Below are 16,773 nucleotides of genomic sequence, written 5' to 3'. Positions count from 1 at the left end.
CATGTAAAGTGATTTTACACAACATACAAATTCAAATCAGCACAGATTTTTACCATAAAAAAAATACTTTACATGTTCTTCATGGAATTTAATATATGCTATCAAATGTCAAACATTTGATAGCATATATTGACTCAGTTCAGTCTATGTTCATTATAGTATGAATAATTAGACTCGTACTGTACTTTGAAGTTCCAATGTGTAGTGGTTAGAGTATGTTGTAGTTCAGTGGTTAGGAATTTTGGGCTCACAATCATAAAGTCACAGGTTCAATTCCTACTGCTAGATGGAGCATTGTATCATGTGCCACAGAAGAAGAGATTAGGGGTTTAACCTTACAATGGCCTGGTATTGTATTGAGAGGAGACTCCAAGTATAGGAATAGTGGCCACCCAACATTATTTTCTAATTGAGAGGCTATCATGATCACTGAACTCATTCAATTTGATATCAATTTGAGAATGGCACTATCAGTCATAGATCAATTATTTCATTTTACAGAGACTAAATCTTTATCATAATCATCATCATCATTTAATCTCCATCTTCCATGCTGGCATAGGTTAAATGGTTTTATAGGAGCTAGCAAGCCAGAGAGCTGCACCAGGCTTTATTATCTGGTTTGGCATGGTTTCTTCAGCTGGATGCTCTTCCTAATGCCAACCACTTTACAGAGTCTACTGAGTACTTTTCTATGTGGCACCAGCACTGGTACCTTTTATGTGGCACCTGCACCTGTGGGGCTGCCAAGTAATTTGCAAAACAAAGATCTCTCAGCTGGGAGAGGGAGAAAACTTTGTGCCAGTTGAGAGGTTAGAGTATAACAGAGGAATACAGATAGAGGGTTAAATGTTATATTAAATGTAAATAAAACAGATTTGATAAATAAACAATGTTACGAGTATATATTTTCAATTCCTCATAGGTCAAATTTAAACTGAAGAGTACATTTAAGTTAGGAAAGTCTTGTATTACCATGAATAAAAGCCAAAGATCATAGTTCAAGTTTTAAAATGAAGGCTAAACAAATTATTTGCTGAAATATCTAAGAAAGCAATTATTTGAAAGAGGAATGAAAAAATAACAAGTTTTATAGGACGTAAGAGGTAGAACAATCTCTAAACTATTGTTTTAACCATTTTGGTACCATATTTCTGTTGAAATACACTGCCTTTGTTTTGACCAATTTTGAAAATAATGAAGAATTTAGAAAAATAACATTGTTGCCATTAAACTAGTATTTGGAATATAAATCTACATGGAATTTTGATATAGATATAGGGCAGGGAATTGCCAATTAGTTAATAAAATTAATAATTAACAATTTTGTCAAGTAGTTCAGTATGCAAAAAAACCTTTATCGGTAAACCATTTATAATTATAAACATATAGGGATCAGCATGAGTTGCTTCACCAACATACTGAAAATTTAGAAATAGCAGTCAAAGAACTACTAATTCTAACTACAATTTTTTCTCCAACGGATGGCGAAAAATTATATATTCTAATCACGAAACGTTGTACATGATTAACTAACGGCAGGTTTGTTTTCGTTTATTTTCTCTTCTGTTTTGTTCTGTGTGCCATAAATATCGCCATCCGTTGGAGAAAAAATTGTAGTTAGAATTAGTAGTTGACTGCTATTTCTAAATTTTCAGTATGTTGGAATTTTGATAGATAGCTTTAATTTAGTTCACTTTAACCTTTTTGTTACCATATTTCTGTTGAAATACACTGCTTTTGTTTTGATTAATTTTCATTGATTTTGAAAATAATGAAGTATTTAGAAAAATAACATTGCTATTAAACTAGTGTTTGGAATATAAATCACAAATTTGTCATGGAAATCTATGGAAGATCACTTTAGTCCTTTTTTTTACCATATCTCTGTTTAAATACTCTATCTTTGTATTAAATTTGAAAATAATGGCGAATTTAGTAAAATAATTTTATCATTATTAAACTAGTGTTTGGAACATAAACCAACATGAAATTTTGATAGATTTTTACTTATCTCTTATTTTCTACTTGTTCTCAGTCAAGGGTTTTTGCTGAACAAAATGCTAGTACTTATTTTTTTGAAGTTTCACATTTATTCTATTAGTATTTTTTGCTGAACTGTTAAGTTACTAGGATGTAAACAAACCAACACCAGTTGTCAAGTGGTGGTCAGGGACAAACACAGACACACAAACAAACATATATATATACATGTGCACACATATCTATATATATAAATGGCAATTTGTCTGTCTGTCTGTTACTATCTTAGTGCCTAAACCAGCAAACAAATATTCACAAAACTTTGCATACAAGTTACACTAACATTCAGTTCAATAATAGGCTAATTGGGTTTCAATAAAAATCTATAATGTGATCCCCAGGGGCGTTGAGCGAATTATATATGATAAAATGAGAAGGTTGCAAAAAGTATTAGACTGAAGGAAAGGTAGCAACAGAGAGAGGGTGACTTATATCAGTGAAGACGAGAACAGTGGTGGCAATGGAATGATAACATTACTATAGCTGTCATATACACGCAATGCTGCATACATACTTTTATAAATAAATAGATACAACACACACACACACACACACACACACATGTGAGGAATACATAGCTTTAAGGAGAGAGAGGGTGGGTGGCTTTTTTGCTGTCCCTCACAAAAAAACACTCACACACACACATACATATACATACATACACATGTCTACTATACACCGTTTTAAACTCGTGATTACTTGTGTAAATGTGTGTGTGTGTGTGTGTATCTGTGTGAGACGTCCTATAACTGTCTGTCTCTACTTTTGTAGGGTCTTCCCTGTTGCTGTCACATATTGTGAGATTTTAAAATTACGTCAAAATTTCCAAATTTGGTACATTGAAATAATTTTCCGTGTTGAATCTGATTTTGCTATTCATTTGTTCCAGAAAAGTTGCAGAAAAATGTTACTGAGGTTTAAAGTTTAATCAACTTTACCTAATGAGAAAACAGGATTTGGAAGCTGGTATTTTCTGCATGATAGCTGTCTATCACGAAATGAAAGTAAAATCATTAAGAGGAGGAATTTTTAATAAACAAACAAAAGCAAATCATTGCAATAACCTAAGTTGGAAGAACTTCTGAAGTTTTAATGAATAAAGTCATGTGAAACGGTTGAACAGACAAGTAAATAATTAAAAAAGGAGAAAAATTCTCAACGAAGTATTTTTCTGAAAAATTGCACAAATCTGTCCTGATTAAGAGGTCTATCTGTCAGGGAAGGCCTGCTCTGACATGGAATAAATAAAAATTTATATAAGACATTCTATTGTAAAATAGCCTGCCAACAACAAGCTATTTAACCACACACACACACACACACACACACATTTATACATATACATACATTGATGCACACACACGCACACACACACACACACACACACACACAATGACAACAACAGGCTTCTTTCTGTCTACAAAATCTACTCTCAAGGCTTTGTTTTTACTCAAAGTAGCAGAAGACATTTCTACAACTTCAAATAGAAGTCACTTGCCCAATGTGTTGTACAATAGGACTGAACCAAAGACCACATGCTTCATAAGTAAGCATCTTAACCATACAGCTATACTTTTAAAACAGGAAGTTGTATTGCACAGAGTGCAGCAGCAAAACATTCCATATTTTACTTGACCTTTGATGTGACACTTGTACAGTTAGGCAGGCAGTAATGATGTTTTCAGCTGATGTTTTACGATTTACTTTTTTTTTTTCCTGTTACAATTATGGTTTGAACCAGTGCACACTTCGTGTTAGCTGTTGAAACATTTATGAAAACTGATGAATCTGGGAGGTCTTTTTGCCACATGCCATAGAACCAGAGCAGATTAGTATCAAAAGGGTTAATTAGTTTATCAACTCAAATTTCAAGATATAGCAATGTCAGCAAAAAAAAAAAAAAAGATGCAGAATTTTGACATAAAAATATCCCTCAACATGAAAATAAAAATAAAACTATGTTAGCAGCTCTTCTGTCTACTGAACTTGAAATGTCAAACACTGACTTTTTCCCCTCTGCAGCCTTTACCCAACAAAATAATCAGTGAAGTAATTTATTAAGAGAACATAACCAATGTTATTTGTATGTCAGTGCTAGCTCTCTGTGTTACCCACTACAACATGAAACACTTAATGGGAGAGTGTGAAAAGTTCACTCGCTCTTGTGAAGTAAATGTGACACAATGTTTTCTCATTTTTGAATTAGCTCTGGCTCAAAGAGAAATTGGTAGTGTGGCTTGGGTTGTAAGCAACTTAAATTATAGCTGTATTATTCAATCTGATTTCACCACCACAGCCGCCATCTCACCCTATCATCATCAGCATACCCCATTAACATCACTATCACCATCACCATCATGAACACTAAAACCACCATGACCACCAACACCAACACTACCACCACTGCTGCTTTCCACCTTCCCTTTCTGCCACTGCTACCATCACCTCTACCAACACACCCTATCATTCCTATTATCAGGATACCCTATTATTACTTTCCCATATTATCCCTTGTCAGACAGAATTTGTTGAGGCAAATTTTCTATGGCAGGATGACCTTTCTGCTTCCAAACTAGGTAATATTTCCTTGTTGCCTGACATGGTTTTCCCTGAAGATGAAGGAAACCAAGATGTAGCCAACAGATAGTATCAGCAATAAAATAGAAAAAAAAAAAGAAAGAAAAAACACTACCACACCATGCCATGTCATTACATTAACGAAAAAATTAATTTATTTCCTCAGTCATGGTTGTTATTCTTGGCCCACATCATGTGAAACATCTGATAACTAACCCTTTATTTAGGCAAGTATATTTTAAATTCTATAATGTGAATCATAATATATATATATATATATATATATATATATATATATATATACAATGGGCTTCTTTCAGTTTCCGTCTACCAAATCTAAGCCCAAGGCTATAGTAGAAGACACTTGGGATCTATTTCAAAACGGGGGCACCAGTATTTTCTTAACGAAACACTTTGAAACTTGGGACACTGGTAGAATGTGTCATATAAAATATCTTTTACTCTTAGTCTTCTTAACAAAAAAACGTACATCGCAAGTTATTCCATGTTAAAGTTGTTGTATTTCTGTAATTTCAACCAATCACTGACGTCTGTTCAGCTGAATAGAGTTACTGCTGGGCGGTCATAAAAATGTTATTCCCTGTGACATATTTCATCAGGTTTAATCGTAATTTATACGCATATATTGGTTATATAATAAATTACGCTGTGCGTATCTATGTGCGTATCTATGTGCGTAACAATTTTAGAGTTCGGATTCTAGAGTTAGGGTTAGGGTTAACAGTCTAGTTAGGGTTAGGGGATTAATACGATATACACCGTTACAGCGCTAACTGTTTTCAACTGAATAGACGTCAGTGATTAGTAGAAATTATCGAAATAAGACAATTTTTTACATGAAATAAATTCGAATACAAAAAATTTTTTCTGTTCTATAACACAAAATAGATAAGTATACGAAGTTTGAAAGTCTTTCGGTACCAAAAACACTACATGAAACATAAATGAAAACTGGTGCCCCCGTTTTGAAATAGATCCGACACTTGCACAAGGTCCCACTACGCAGGTGGACTGAACCTGGAATCATGTAGTTGGTAAGCAAGCTACTTACCACACAGTCACTCCTGCACCTATATATATATAGATATATATATATATATATATATATATATACACACACACACACACACATATATATAAGAGGGGAAGTCAAAAATTATCTGCCCTTTCACAATAACATATTTTTATTATTGTTACACTGACTTCTGTGCATGTATGTTTATAGTTTGTACTATTGTGGTCACGTGATCGAAGTTTGAGTCTGATTGCACCATTTTTCTTTCTAGCTTTAGAGTGTAAGCATGGCTGCTCCACTAGCAATGTGCACCAAAGAAGAACAAAGAGCAGTGATCTGATTTCTCTGGTGAGAAGGTGTATCAGGTGTGTCAGGTGCTAAAATTCATTGGAGGCTTTTAGCACAGTACAGGGACAGTGCACTACCATGTAGAAGTATGTATGAGTGGACAGAGAAGTTTAAAAGTGGCTGGATTAGCCTGACACACAGACAGGGAGCAGGACACCTGTCAACCTCCACCACTGACGAGAAGATTCAGCAAGCTTGAGAGATGGTAATGGTGAACCGGTTCACCATTTCCATCTCTCAGATCACATCTATACATATATAAATGCAAGTTGTCTGTGTCAAGCTGCTATTTACAGCCATTAACACATTTTCGTGAAACTTTGCAAACATGTTCATGTAACATCCAGTTTGTTACTATGCTCAATGAAGTTTAATAAAAATTTATAATGGGATGGCCAGGGCCCCTAGAAGGGGTCTACATATATAATCAATATATTTTCCTTTGAGAGCCAAAGGAAATAACCCATTCATTTTCCTTCCAGGTAAGCTGGCCTTTTGGACATATGGTATCTGATTTAAAGGAATTAATGAATAAGGTGTTTCCTAACCTAAGGAATCAGTTTACAGACAACAACTGGCTGAAAATCCATGCCAGCAATCATTTTGACATCTGATGTGTGGCACACTGTTACCCCTGTACAATCAATGCTGACATGATGGAAGGGGAGTGAGATCATGTACAGCACAAACATTTGATGACTATAAATAAATCATCTGTACAGGTTGCTTGGCAAGAAATTGCTAAACCCTCATCTATCATTTACAAATGGGGAGTCCACATTTATTCAAACACCAAAGAATCCCTCTCAACATATGATTATGATGCTCCCTCACAACTCCTGCTCATGATCAGAGATACACATTGTCAGCCACTAAGGGATATGCTCAAGTGGTTAAGGTCATGCAACTGACAAGCAAATCTGTGGTACTGAGCAGAATATTTGCTGTAATGATATTTCTGCTTCAGCAACTCAGTGCTGAGTCTGTCTGAAATGTATTGGAAAATAGGTTAGTTTCAAAACATTGATGTCTAGGTCACAAAAGCAAAGTTTAAAGGAAATAGCAATCATTTCCTTTGATTTCCAGATAGAAGCAAATAAGAAATAACAAAGACAAAACAAACAAAAAAAAAATGTTACACAGTGTAATATAATTAACTACCATGTTATTTATCTTAGTTAGTCACAATTATTACTGTACCAAGAAACTTATTTTCATAGATTAACATTCCTTGAAGGGAGTTATTTGGTTTATAAATCTGTATGGACGGTTATATTAGATCCACACAGCAGCTGAATTCATCACCATCATCATTTTAATGTCTACTTTTCCATGCTTGTACAGGTTAGATGAGTGTACATTGAGGCAGAATTTTCTAAGGCCAAATGCCTATATTGTCACCGACTTCCAATTGTTTCTGAGCAAGGTAATGATCTGCCAGTGTATCAAACAATAAGTAACCCAGACAGGTTTTATGCAGAGAAATGGAAACAAATGGCACCATATTAAGGAGCTTTTTGTTTACAAAGATAGCCCAACATGTCAAGAAGTGAGGATGTGCTTTTGTGCTGGACAGCAAGCAAACTTCAGTCAGTGAAGACATACATTGCTTACAAACCAATGAACACACACGAAAACAAGAGAAATACAAACTCACACACATATACATACATATATGTATATATGTGTACATGCGTGTGTGTGTGTATATATATATATATATATATATATACACAGTCATACATATGTGTGTGTGTATGTACACACATACACAGACTGGAGGAGTGTGTTCTCCAGTTTCAAAATTTCCAAACCTGAAGTGTGTTTCATCAAGATCAGTAACAGGAAAATAGACCAACAGAATAAGTCTTCTAACAAACCTCCATTGTACACATTGTGATTTTTCAATTAGGTTACATGCTGGTTTAATAAGTCATGTTCATGAGAAGTCTCCAGGTGAAGTGATATAACTGCAAACATTGGTGAATAGTAGTGATAGTAGTGTGATTAAATTGTTAATTGACTATTTGTATATCGGTATAGTTTTCTGGCAAAACCAGCTTGTTTGTTTTTCAGTTTCTGCTGTTATTACATGATTCCTGGTTGGATTTTTTTTTTGTTTGTATTCTCACTGGACACTCATGTTACCTTTGACAGGAGAGTCTATCAAATATACTAGTATGTTACATGTACAAAATGATGTACCACTGCTACTGTTGAGTTTAGAGTTCCACATAGATTATCCTGATCCAGTATAATGATTAAGTAACAACTATACTTAATAATATTACTAGTTATGATATACAAAGCAAATGTAGGAGAAATTATAATAAACACAGGTTTATGTCATTTGTTCCTACATATGTTTCACCTTTGTGATTGTTTGGAATCCTGCATCGTATGCAACAAGTGTAATTGGATGCATAATCACTATGGATCATTGGGGAACAGTTTATGCTAGAAAGAACTTTTTTTATACGTGTGTGTGTATATATAAATATAAATAAATACAAATCCTGATAAACTCTTGTTTATCCTGTTGTTACCTGCACTCTATGAGCAGAGTGTGCCTGCACACCAATGCCCGGGGATAATACGGGTAAGGGATACCAATAGTACATATGGATTTTTTATCCCTTAGTCGGTTATTACAACCGCTATCTGTTTACACTATATAATATGTGTGTGTGTGTATATATCATCATCATCGTTTAACGTCCGCTTTCCATGCTAGCATGGGTTGGACGATTTGACTGAGGACTGGTGAAACCGGATGGCAACACCAGGCTCCAATCTAATTTGGCAGAGTTTCTACAGCTGGATGCCCTTCCTAACGCCAACCACTCAGAGAGTGTAGTGGGTGCTTTTACGTGTCACCCGCACGAAAACGGCCATGCTCGAAATGGTGTCTTTTATGTGCCACCCGCACAAGCCAGTCCAGGGGCACTGGCAACGATCTCGCTCGAAAATCCTACGGGAGCCAGTCAGGCGGTACTGGCAACAGCCATGCTCAAAATGGTGCATCTCATGTGCTACCCACACAAGAACCAGTCCAGGGGCACTGGCAACGATCTTACTTGGCTTGCCGGGTCTTCTCACGCACAGCACATTTCCAAAGGTCTCGGTCAGTAGTCATCGCCTCGGTGAGGCCCAATGTACGAAGGTCTTGCCTCACCACCTCAGCCCAGGTCTTCCTGGGCCTACCTCTTCCACGGGTTCCCTCAACTGTCAGGGTGTGGCACTTTTTCACGTAGCTATCCTCATCCATTCTCACCACATGTCCATACCAACGCAATCGTCTCTCTTGCACACCACAACTGATGCTTCTAATGTTCAGCTTTTCTCTCAAGATACTTACACTCTGACGGGTATTCACATTGACATTACACATCCAACGGAGCATACTGGCTTCATTCCTTGCGAGCTTACGTATGTCCTCAGCAGTTACAGCCCATGTTTCACTGCCATGTAGCATAGCTGTTCGTACGCATGCGTCATACAGTCTGCCTTTTACTCTGAGTGAGAGCCCCTTTGTCGCCAGCAGGGGTAAGAGCTCTCTAAACTTTGCCCAGGCTATTCTTATTCTAACATATATATATATATATATATATATATATATATATATATATATATATATATATATATATATATATATATGTATATGTATATGTATATATATATATGTATATGTATATATATATATATATATATATATATATATATATATTTATTGTAGAGGTACATGGCTTAGTGGTTAGGGTGTTGGGCTCATGATTGTAAGACTGTGGTTTTGATTCCTGGATCAGGCGATGTGTTGTGTTCTTGAGCAAAACACTTCATTTCACTTTGCTTCTAATCATTCATCTGGTAAAAATGAATAATCCTATGATGGACTGGCGTCCAGTCCAGGTGGGGAGTATATAAGCCAGGGAAACTGGCCCAAGGAATCTATATGACTCAGGAAAGAACTTTACTTTTCTTTAGAAAATATATTATATCTACATATAGATTCTTTTATTCTTTTACTTGTTTCAGTCATTTTGACTGTGGCAATGCTGGAGCACCGCCTTTTAGTCGAAGAAATCGATCCTTGGACTTATTCTTTGTAAGCCTGGTACTTATTGTATTGATCTCTTTTGCTGAACCGCTAAGTTACAGGGATGTAAACATACCAACATTGGTTGTCAAGCAATGGTGAGGGGACAGAGACACACATATATACACATGCATACATATACACACATACACATATATATATACGACGGGCTTCTTTTAGTTTCCGTCTACCAAATCCACTTACAAGGCTTTGGTCGGCCCGAGGCTATAGTAGAAGACACTTGCCCAAGGTGCCATGTAGTGGGACTGAATTCTGAACCGTGTGGTTGGGAAGCAAGCTTCTAATCACACACCCACGCCTGCACCTATGTATGTATGTATGTATGTATGTATGTATGTATGTATTTTAGCTTTAGGTTTGCTGCACAGCTCAGCACTTTGGGTGGCAAGCTTCCTCCTCCAGGTTCAGTTGGCTGCTACTCTTGTACATTCATTCGATGTAATGTTGACTGTCTTCAGATCTTCTTGAAATGTCTACTGTGGAGTGATATCTGCCTTGCCATCAGTTGGTACCCAAATCATGGCTGTTTGTGAGTACCTGGCCAGTTAGGCGAAACTGGTACTGATACAATCTCTTGCAGTGACTCTGACCTTGTTGCTTTCAGAATCTCTTCATTTGTGACATGGTCCAGCTAGTTGACCATCAGTATATTTTCAGTGGCACCTTTGATAGAATAAATTATACATATGTTTGTTTTTTTTCCCACATTTTAAGAAATAACAATAACACACAATTTTATAGAATTTCTTTGTAAGTTTATTATATCAAAACTATTGTATGAAATCTCTGTGAATATTTTAGTTTCAGGTAATTAGCACCAGGTTACAACTGACTGTTAGCTAACACAGCGATAGCCTCTATCTCAACACGTGCAAGCTGTAATAAAAAAGAAAGCAAACAGAGAATAAAGAAGAAAAAAAAATTACCCTAAGATTCAATTACTAGAGTTAGCAACCGAAAATTAGATACAGCACTGACTAAATATTAACAGATGGTTTTTAAAGGGCTTTATATATCTTTGGCACAAGAAGGCAAACTGCTGATGAGGGTGCTAAAGGCAAAGAAAAGACTGACAAACTGATTGAATGAGTTAATCAATCAACCAATTTAGTTAATTGGTTAATTAATTAACTAGTTGTCTCATAATAATAATATAGAAGTAAAACAAGTGTGTATTTTTATAGGTAAAATGACTATTCTAAAATACAACAATATTATATAAATCTAATAAAGCCAAAATGGAACCATACATAGATATTTTGGTAATAATAAAAGATCTTATGAAAAAACATGGCTGCTTTTCCCTTTTCATGCCTTCCATAAAGAGAAAAAAAAAACCAAACCAGGCGCAGGGATGGCTGTTTTAAGAAGCTTGCTTCCCAGCCACATGGTTCCAGGTTCAGTCCCACTGTGTAGTACCTTGGGCAAGTGTCTTCTACTATATCCTTGGGCTGACCAAAGCCTTTTGAGTGGATTTGGTAGACGGAAAATGAAAGCCTGTCATGCATGTATGTATGTGTGTGTGTGTGTGTGTTTGTGTCTGTGTTTGTGTTTGTTCACCCCACCATCATCACTTGACAACTGGTGTTAGTGTGTATATATGCCCCCGTAACTTAGCAGTTTGTCAAAGAGACCAATAAAATAAGTACTAGGCTTAAAAATAAGTCCTGGCGTTGAATTGTTCGACAAAAACACTTCAAAGCGATGCTCCAGCATGGCCGCAGTCAAATGACTTCAACGAGTAAAAGAATAAAAGAATTCCAACTTAAAAACTTAGAAGTAAAAAAAAATAAGAAGTGATTCTCTCCCCTGAAATACGTAGATTCTCCCTTACTCTCTCCCTCTCACTGCCATAACAAGTCCAGCGAGCAACAAACACGTTACATAAACCTGTTCCATCAATAAACAGGAGGATGCCCTTTAGCCTTTCCTTCTACCACTACCCTCACCCACTGTTTCTCCCTGTCCCTTTCTTTTCAATAACCCCTCCCACTACCGTCACCAATCCCTTCCCTTTTCCCTTTTCCCTACCATACTCCACCACATATTACCTCACTGTTGTTCAACCCTGGGTCAGCCCTGATTGAGCAGACCTTTGATCAAAGGTATTTCAATGGAGACCATCATCCGTCCGTCTCTCTCTCTCACACACACACAGCATAGTGAACCAAGGACTACATAATTACATTATCCAATGTGTCCTTTGTTAAGACGATGGAATGTGCGATCTATGAGATTTACTGTCATTTCTAAAAAAGGACAAGTGACTACATAAGAGGCAACTTGGTTTGGGACAGCGCTAGACTGACTAAATATCCGTAATATACAGGCATTGATTCAAATGACTGCAACAACGACCTTTACAAAGATTGATCTTGTGCTTTTATCTTTTTCTTGTTTCAGTCATTAGACTGCAGCCATGCTGGGGCACCGCCTTCAAAACCTTTTAGTTGAATGAGTTGACCCCGGTGCTTAATGTTTTTGCCAAACTACTAAATTATGGGGACATAAATACACCAACACTAGTTGTCAAGTGGTGGTGGGGACAAACACGAAGACACATACACACGTGTGTGTGTGTGTATGTAAATAAATAATATATATATATACACACAGAGGTTGGACAAAATAGCATCATAGCATCATAATTTTGAAATATCTATAAAACAGTCAAAAGCTTGTTTATTTTTATGTTTTTTGATTTATTATTAGTGTTGCTTAATATATTTTGTTAAAATTGCTGTTTCTTTTCAGATATCATCAGAAAAAGGTAATTAAAATTCATTAAAATGACAGATCTATTGTACTTTGAAAGAGGTCAAATTGTTGGTGCTCGTATGGCAGGTGCTAGCGTAACGGAAACAACTGAAATGTTTGGTGTATCAAGAAGTACTGTCTTGAAAGTAATGACAGCCTTCGAGAAAGAGGGATAAACCTCCGTGTCGAAACAAAACTCCGGAAGAAAACCAAAACTTTCAGATAGGGACTGTCGGACAGCTCCCAAAATTACTGCAGAGCTTAATGACCACCCCAAGAACCCAGTTTCCACAAAAACTGTTTGCTGGGAGCTGCACAAAGCTGGATTTCATGGGAGTGCTGCAATCAGAAAACCACTACTTTCAAAAACAAACGTTGCAAAGTGTTTAGAGTGAAGTAAAAACCTACAGAATTGGTCCCTAAAGCAGTGGAAGAATGTTATTTTCTTGGACGAGTCATCATCATCATCCTTTATCTTATTTCTGACCACCGGCTAAGTATACATGCAGAGACAACCAAAAGAAGCATTTGACCCAGACTGCCTTCTTCCAACTGTTAAACATGAAGGAGGATCTGTGATGATTTGGGGGACTATACCTTGGAAATTGGAAATCTGCCAGCCCAATGGTTTCCCTTCATGGCAGAATTAATAGTCAAGACTATCTAAGCAATTTATCTGATCAAATTCATCTTATGGTTGCGGAACTACTTTCAGGATGATAATACACCAATCCACACAGCTAAAGTTGTTACTGAATGGTACAGTCCCCAGATCTCAATATTATTGAACATTTATGGTACATTTTAGAAAAACAAGTGAAGAGTTGATATCCTCCACCATCATCACAACAAGAATTGGAGAGTGCTTTAGCTGAAGAATGGAGAAAAGTTCCTTTAGAAACAATTCAAACTTAGTATGTGTTCATACTGTGTAGAATTCAAGCTGTAATTACTGCCACAGGCGGTCTTACCCCATATTAAAATAAATTTGTTTGAAATTTTAAGGTGTTTCCATTATTTTGTCCAACCCCTGTATATATGTGTGTGTGTGTGTATATATATATATATAGGAGAGAAATGTGTTCGCATGGATGATGGTACGCTTGCATTAAATGAGGATGCAAAGAAAGAGGTCTGGAGATGCCACTACGATAGATTGCTTAATAAAGAGAATGAATGGGAGAAAGAGAGCCTGCCTTATGTCGACCCAATAGAGGGACCAGCTATCCGAGTTGATAGTACCAGGGTAGATAAAGCAATTAAGAGTATGAAGACCGGGAAAGCCCCCGGCCCATCAGGAATCACTGCAGAGATGCTCAAAATATCTGGCAGTGTTGGCTATAGCCTAGTCACCCGTATTACGAACCAGGTGATACACGAAGGAGTCATACCCTATGACTGGTGTAGCAGCATCATAGTCAACTGCTACAAAGGTAAAGGGGACGCTTTAGATACAAATAATTACAGAGGCATCAAGCTGTTAGATCAGGTTATGAAAGTTACAGAGAGGGTCATAGCCCAACTAATTAGGGAGCGAATCAATTTAGATGAGATGCAGTTTGGGTTCGTGCCAGGTAAAAGCACTACTGATGCCTTATTTCTAGTGAGACAGTTGCAAGAGAAATACCTAGCCAAGGATAAACCTCTGTACCTGGCTTTCGTTCACATGGAGAAAGCCTTTGACAGGGTCCCCCGATCCCTTATCTGGTGGTCAATGAGGAAACTTGGGATAGAAGAATGGCTAGTGAGAGCTGTGCGAGCCATGTACAGAGATGCGGCCAGTAAGGTGAGGGTTGGAAATGAGTACAGCAATGAATTCCGGGTAGAGGTAGGGGTCCACCAAGGTTCCGTCCTCAGCCCCCTATTATTTACCATAGTCCTCCAGGCAATCACAGAGGAGTTCAAGACAGGTTGCCCCTGGGAGCTCCTCTATGCTGATGACCTTGCCCTAATTGCGGAGTCACTATCAGAACTAGAGGAGAAGTTTCAGGTGTGGAAGCAAGGTCTAGAATTGAAGGGCCTTAGAGTCAACCTAGCTAAAACCAAAATCCTAATAAGTAGGAAGGTAGATAAAACACAAACCCCTTCAGGTAGATGGCCCTGCTCAGTATGTAGAAAAGGAGTAGGTAGTAACTCTATAAGATGTACCCGGTGCAAGCTATGGACACATAAGAGGTGCAGCAACATCAAAGGCAGGTTAACTAGCAAGTTAGTTTTTGTTTGTGGCAGATGTTCAGGTACAATAAAGACTGCAAACAAACAGGAAACAACTTCTATCTCATTCCAGGGTGAAAAACTAGAGGTAGTCGATAGCTTCCGCTATCTGGGCGACCAAGTTAGTAGTGGGAGTGGGTGCGCTGAAAGTGTAGCTGCTAGAATAAGAATAGCCTGGGCAAAGTTTAGAGAGCTCTTACCCCTGCTGGCGACAAAGGGACTCTCACTCAGAGTAAAAGGCAGACTGTATGACGCATGCGTACGAACAACCATGCTACATGGCAGTGAAACATGGGCTGTAACTGCTGAGGACATACGTAAGCTCGCAAGAAATGAAGCCAGTATGCTCCGTTGGATGTGTAATGTCAATGTGAATACCCGTCAGAGTGTAAGTATCTTGAGAGAAAAGCTGAACATTAGAAGCATCAGTTGTGGCGTGCAAGAGAGACGATTGCGCTGGTATGGACATGTGGTGAGAATGGAGGAGGATAGCTGCGTGAAAAAGTGCCACACCCTAACAGTTGAGGGAACCCGTGGAAGAGGTAGGCCCAGGAAGACCTGGGCTGAGGTGGTGAGGCAAGACCTTCGTACATTGGGCCTCACCGAGGCGATGACTACGGACCGAGACCTTTGGAAATGGGCTGTGCGTGAGAAGACCCGGCAAGCCAAGTAAGATCGTTGCCAGTGCCCCTGGACTGGTTCTTGTGCGGGTGGCACATGAGATGCACCATTTTGAGCGTGGCCGTTGCCAGTACCGCCTGACTGGCTCCTGTAGGATTTTCGAGCGAGATCGTTGCCAGTGCCCCTGGACTGGCTTGTGCGGGTGGCACATAAAAGACACCATTTCGAGCGTGGCCGTTTTCGTGCGGGTGACACGTAAAAGCACCCACTACACTCTCTGAGTGGTTGGCGTTAGGAAGGGCATCCAGCTGTAGAAACTCTGCCAAATCAGACTGGAGCCTGGTGTTGCCATCCGGTTTCACCAGTCCTCAGTCAAATCGTCCAAACCCATGCTAGCATGGAAAGCGGACGTTAAACGATGATGATATAGAGAGAGAGAGAGAGAGAGAGAGAATTTATATATATATATATATATATATAGAATTTATATATATATATATATATATATATAGAATTTATATATATATATATATATATAGAATTTATATATATATATATATATATAGAATTTATATATATATATATATATATATATATATATATAGAATTTATATATATATATATATATATATATAGAATTTATATATATATATATATATATAGAATTTATATATATATATATATATATAGAATTTATATATATATATATATATATATATATATATATAGAATTTATATATATATATATATATATATATATATAGAATTTATATATATATATATATATATATATATATATATATATATATATATAGATTATATATATATATATATATATATATATATATATATATATATATATATATATATATATATATATATATATATATATATATATAATATATATATAATTTATATATATATATATATATATATATATATATATATATATAATTTATATATATATATATATATATAAATTATATATATATATATATAATTAATATATATATATATAATATATATATATATAATATTTAATATATATATATATATATAT

At 36.6% G+C, this 16,773-nt stretch overlaps 1 protein-coding gene across 1 annotated transcript in view; it reads right to left on the bottom strand.

The window, feature by feature from the left end:
* Positions 1–10,854: 10,854 nt before the first annotated feature.
* LOC106870597 (2-iminobutanoate/2-iminopropanoate deaminase) overlaps positions 10,855–16,773 on the bottom strand; it is a 22,780-nt gene continuing 16,861 nt past the window's right edge. Inside the window, exon 6 of the mRNA XM_052970729.2 lies at positions 10,855–10,997. Coding sequence (XP_052826689.1) covers positions 10,944–10,997 — 54 coding nt within the window. The 3' untranslated portion in view covers positions 10,855–10,943. The remainder of the gene's footprint in view (positions 10,998–16,773) is intronic.

Source organism: Octopus bimaculoides, chromosome 9, assembly GCF_046866305.1.
Source record: "Octopus bimaculoides isolate indiv1 chromosome 9, ASM4686630v1, whole genome shotgun sequence".
Lineage (NCBI taxonomy): Eukaryota > Metazoa > Mollusca > Cephalopoda > Octopoda > Octopodidae > Octopus > Octopus bimaculoides.
The sequence above is the reverse complement of the archived record's forward strand: the minus strand, read 5'-3'. Positions and strand labels throughout refer to the sequence as shown.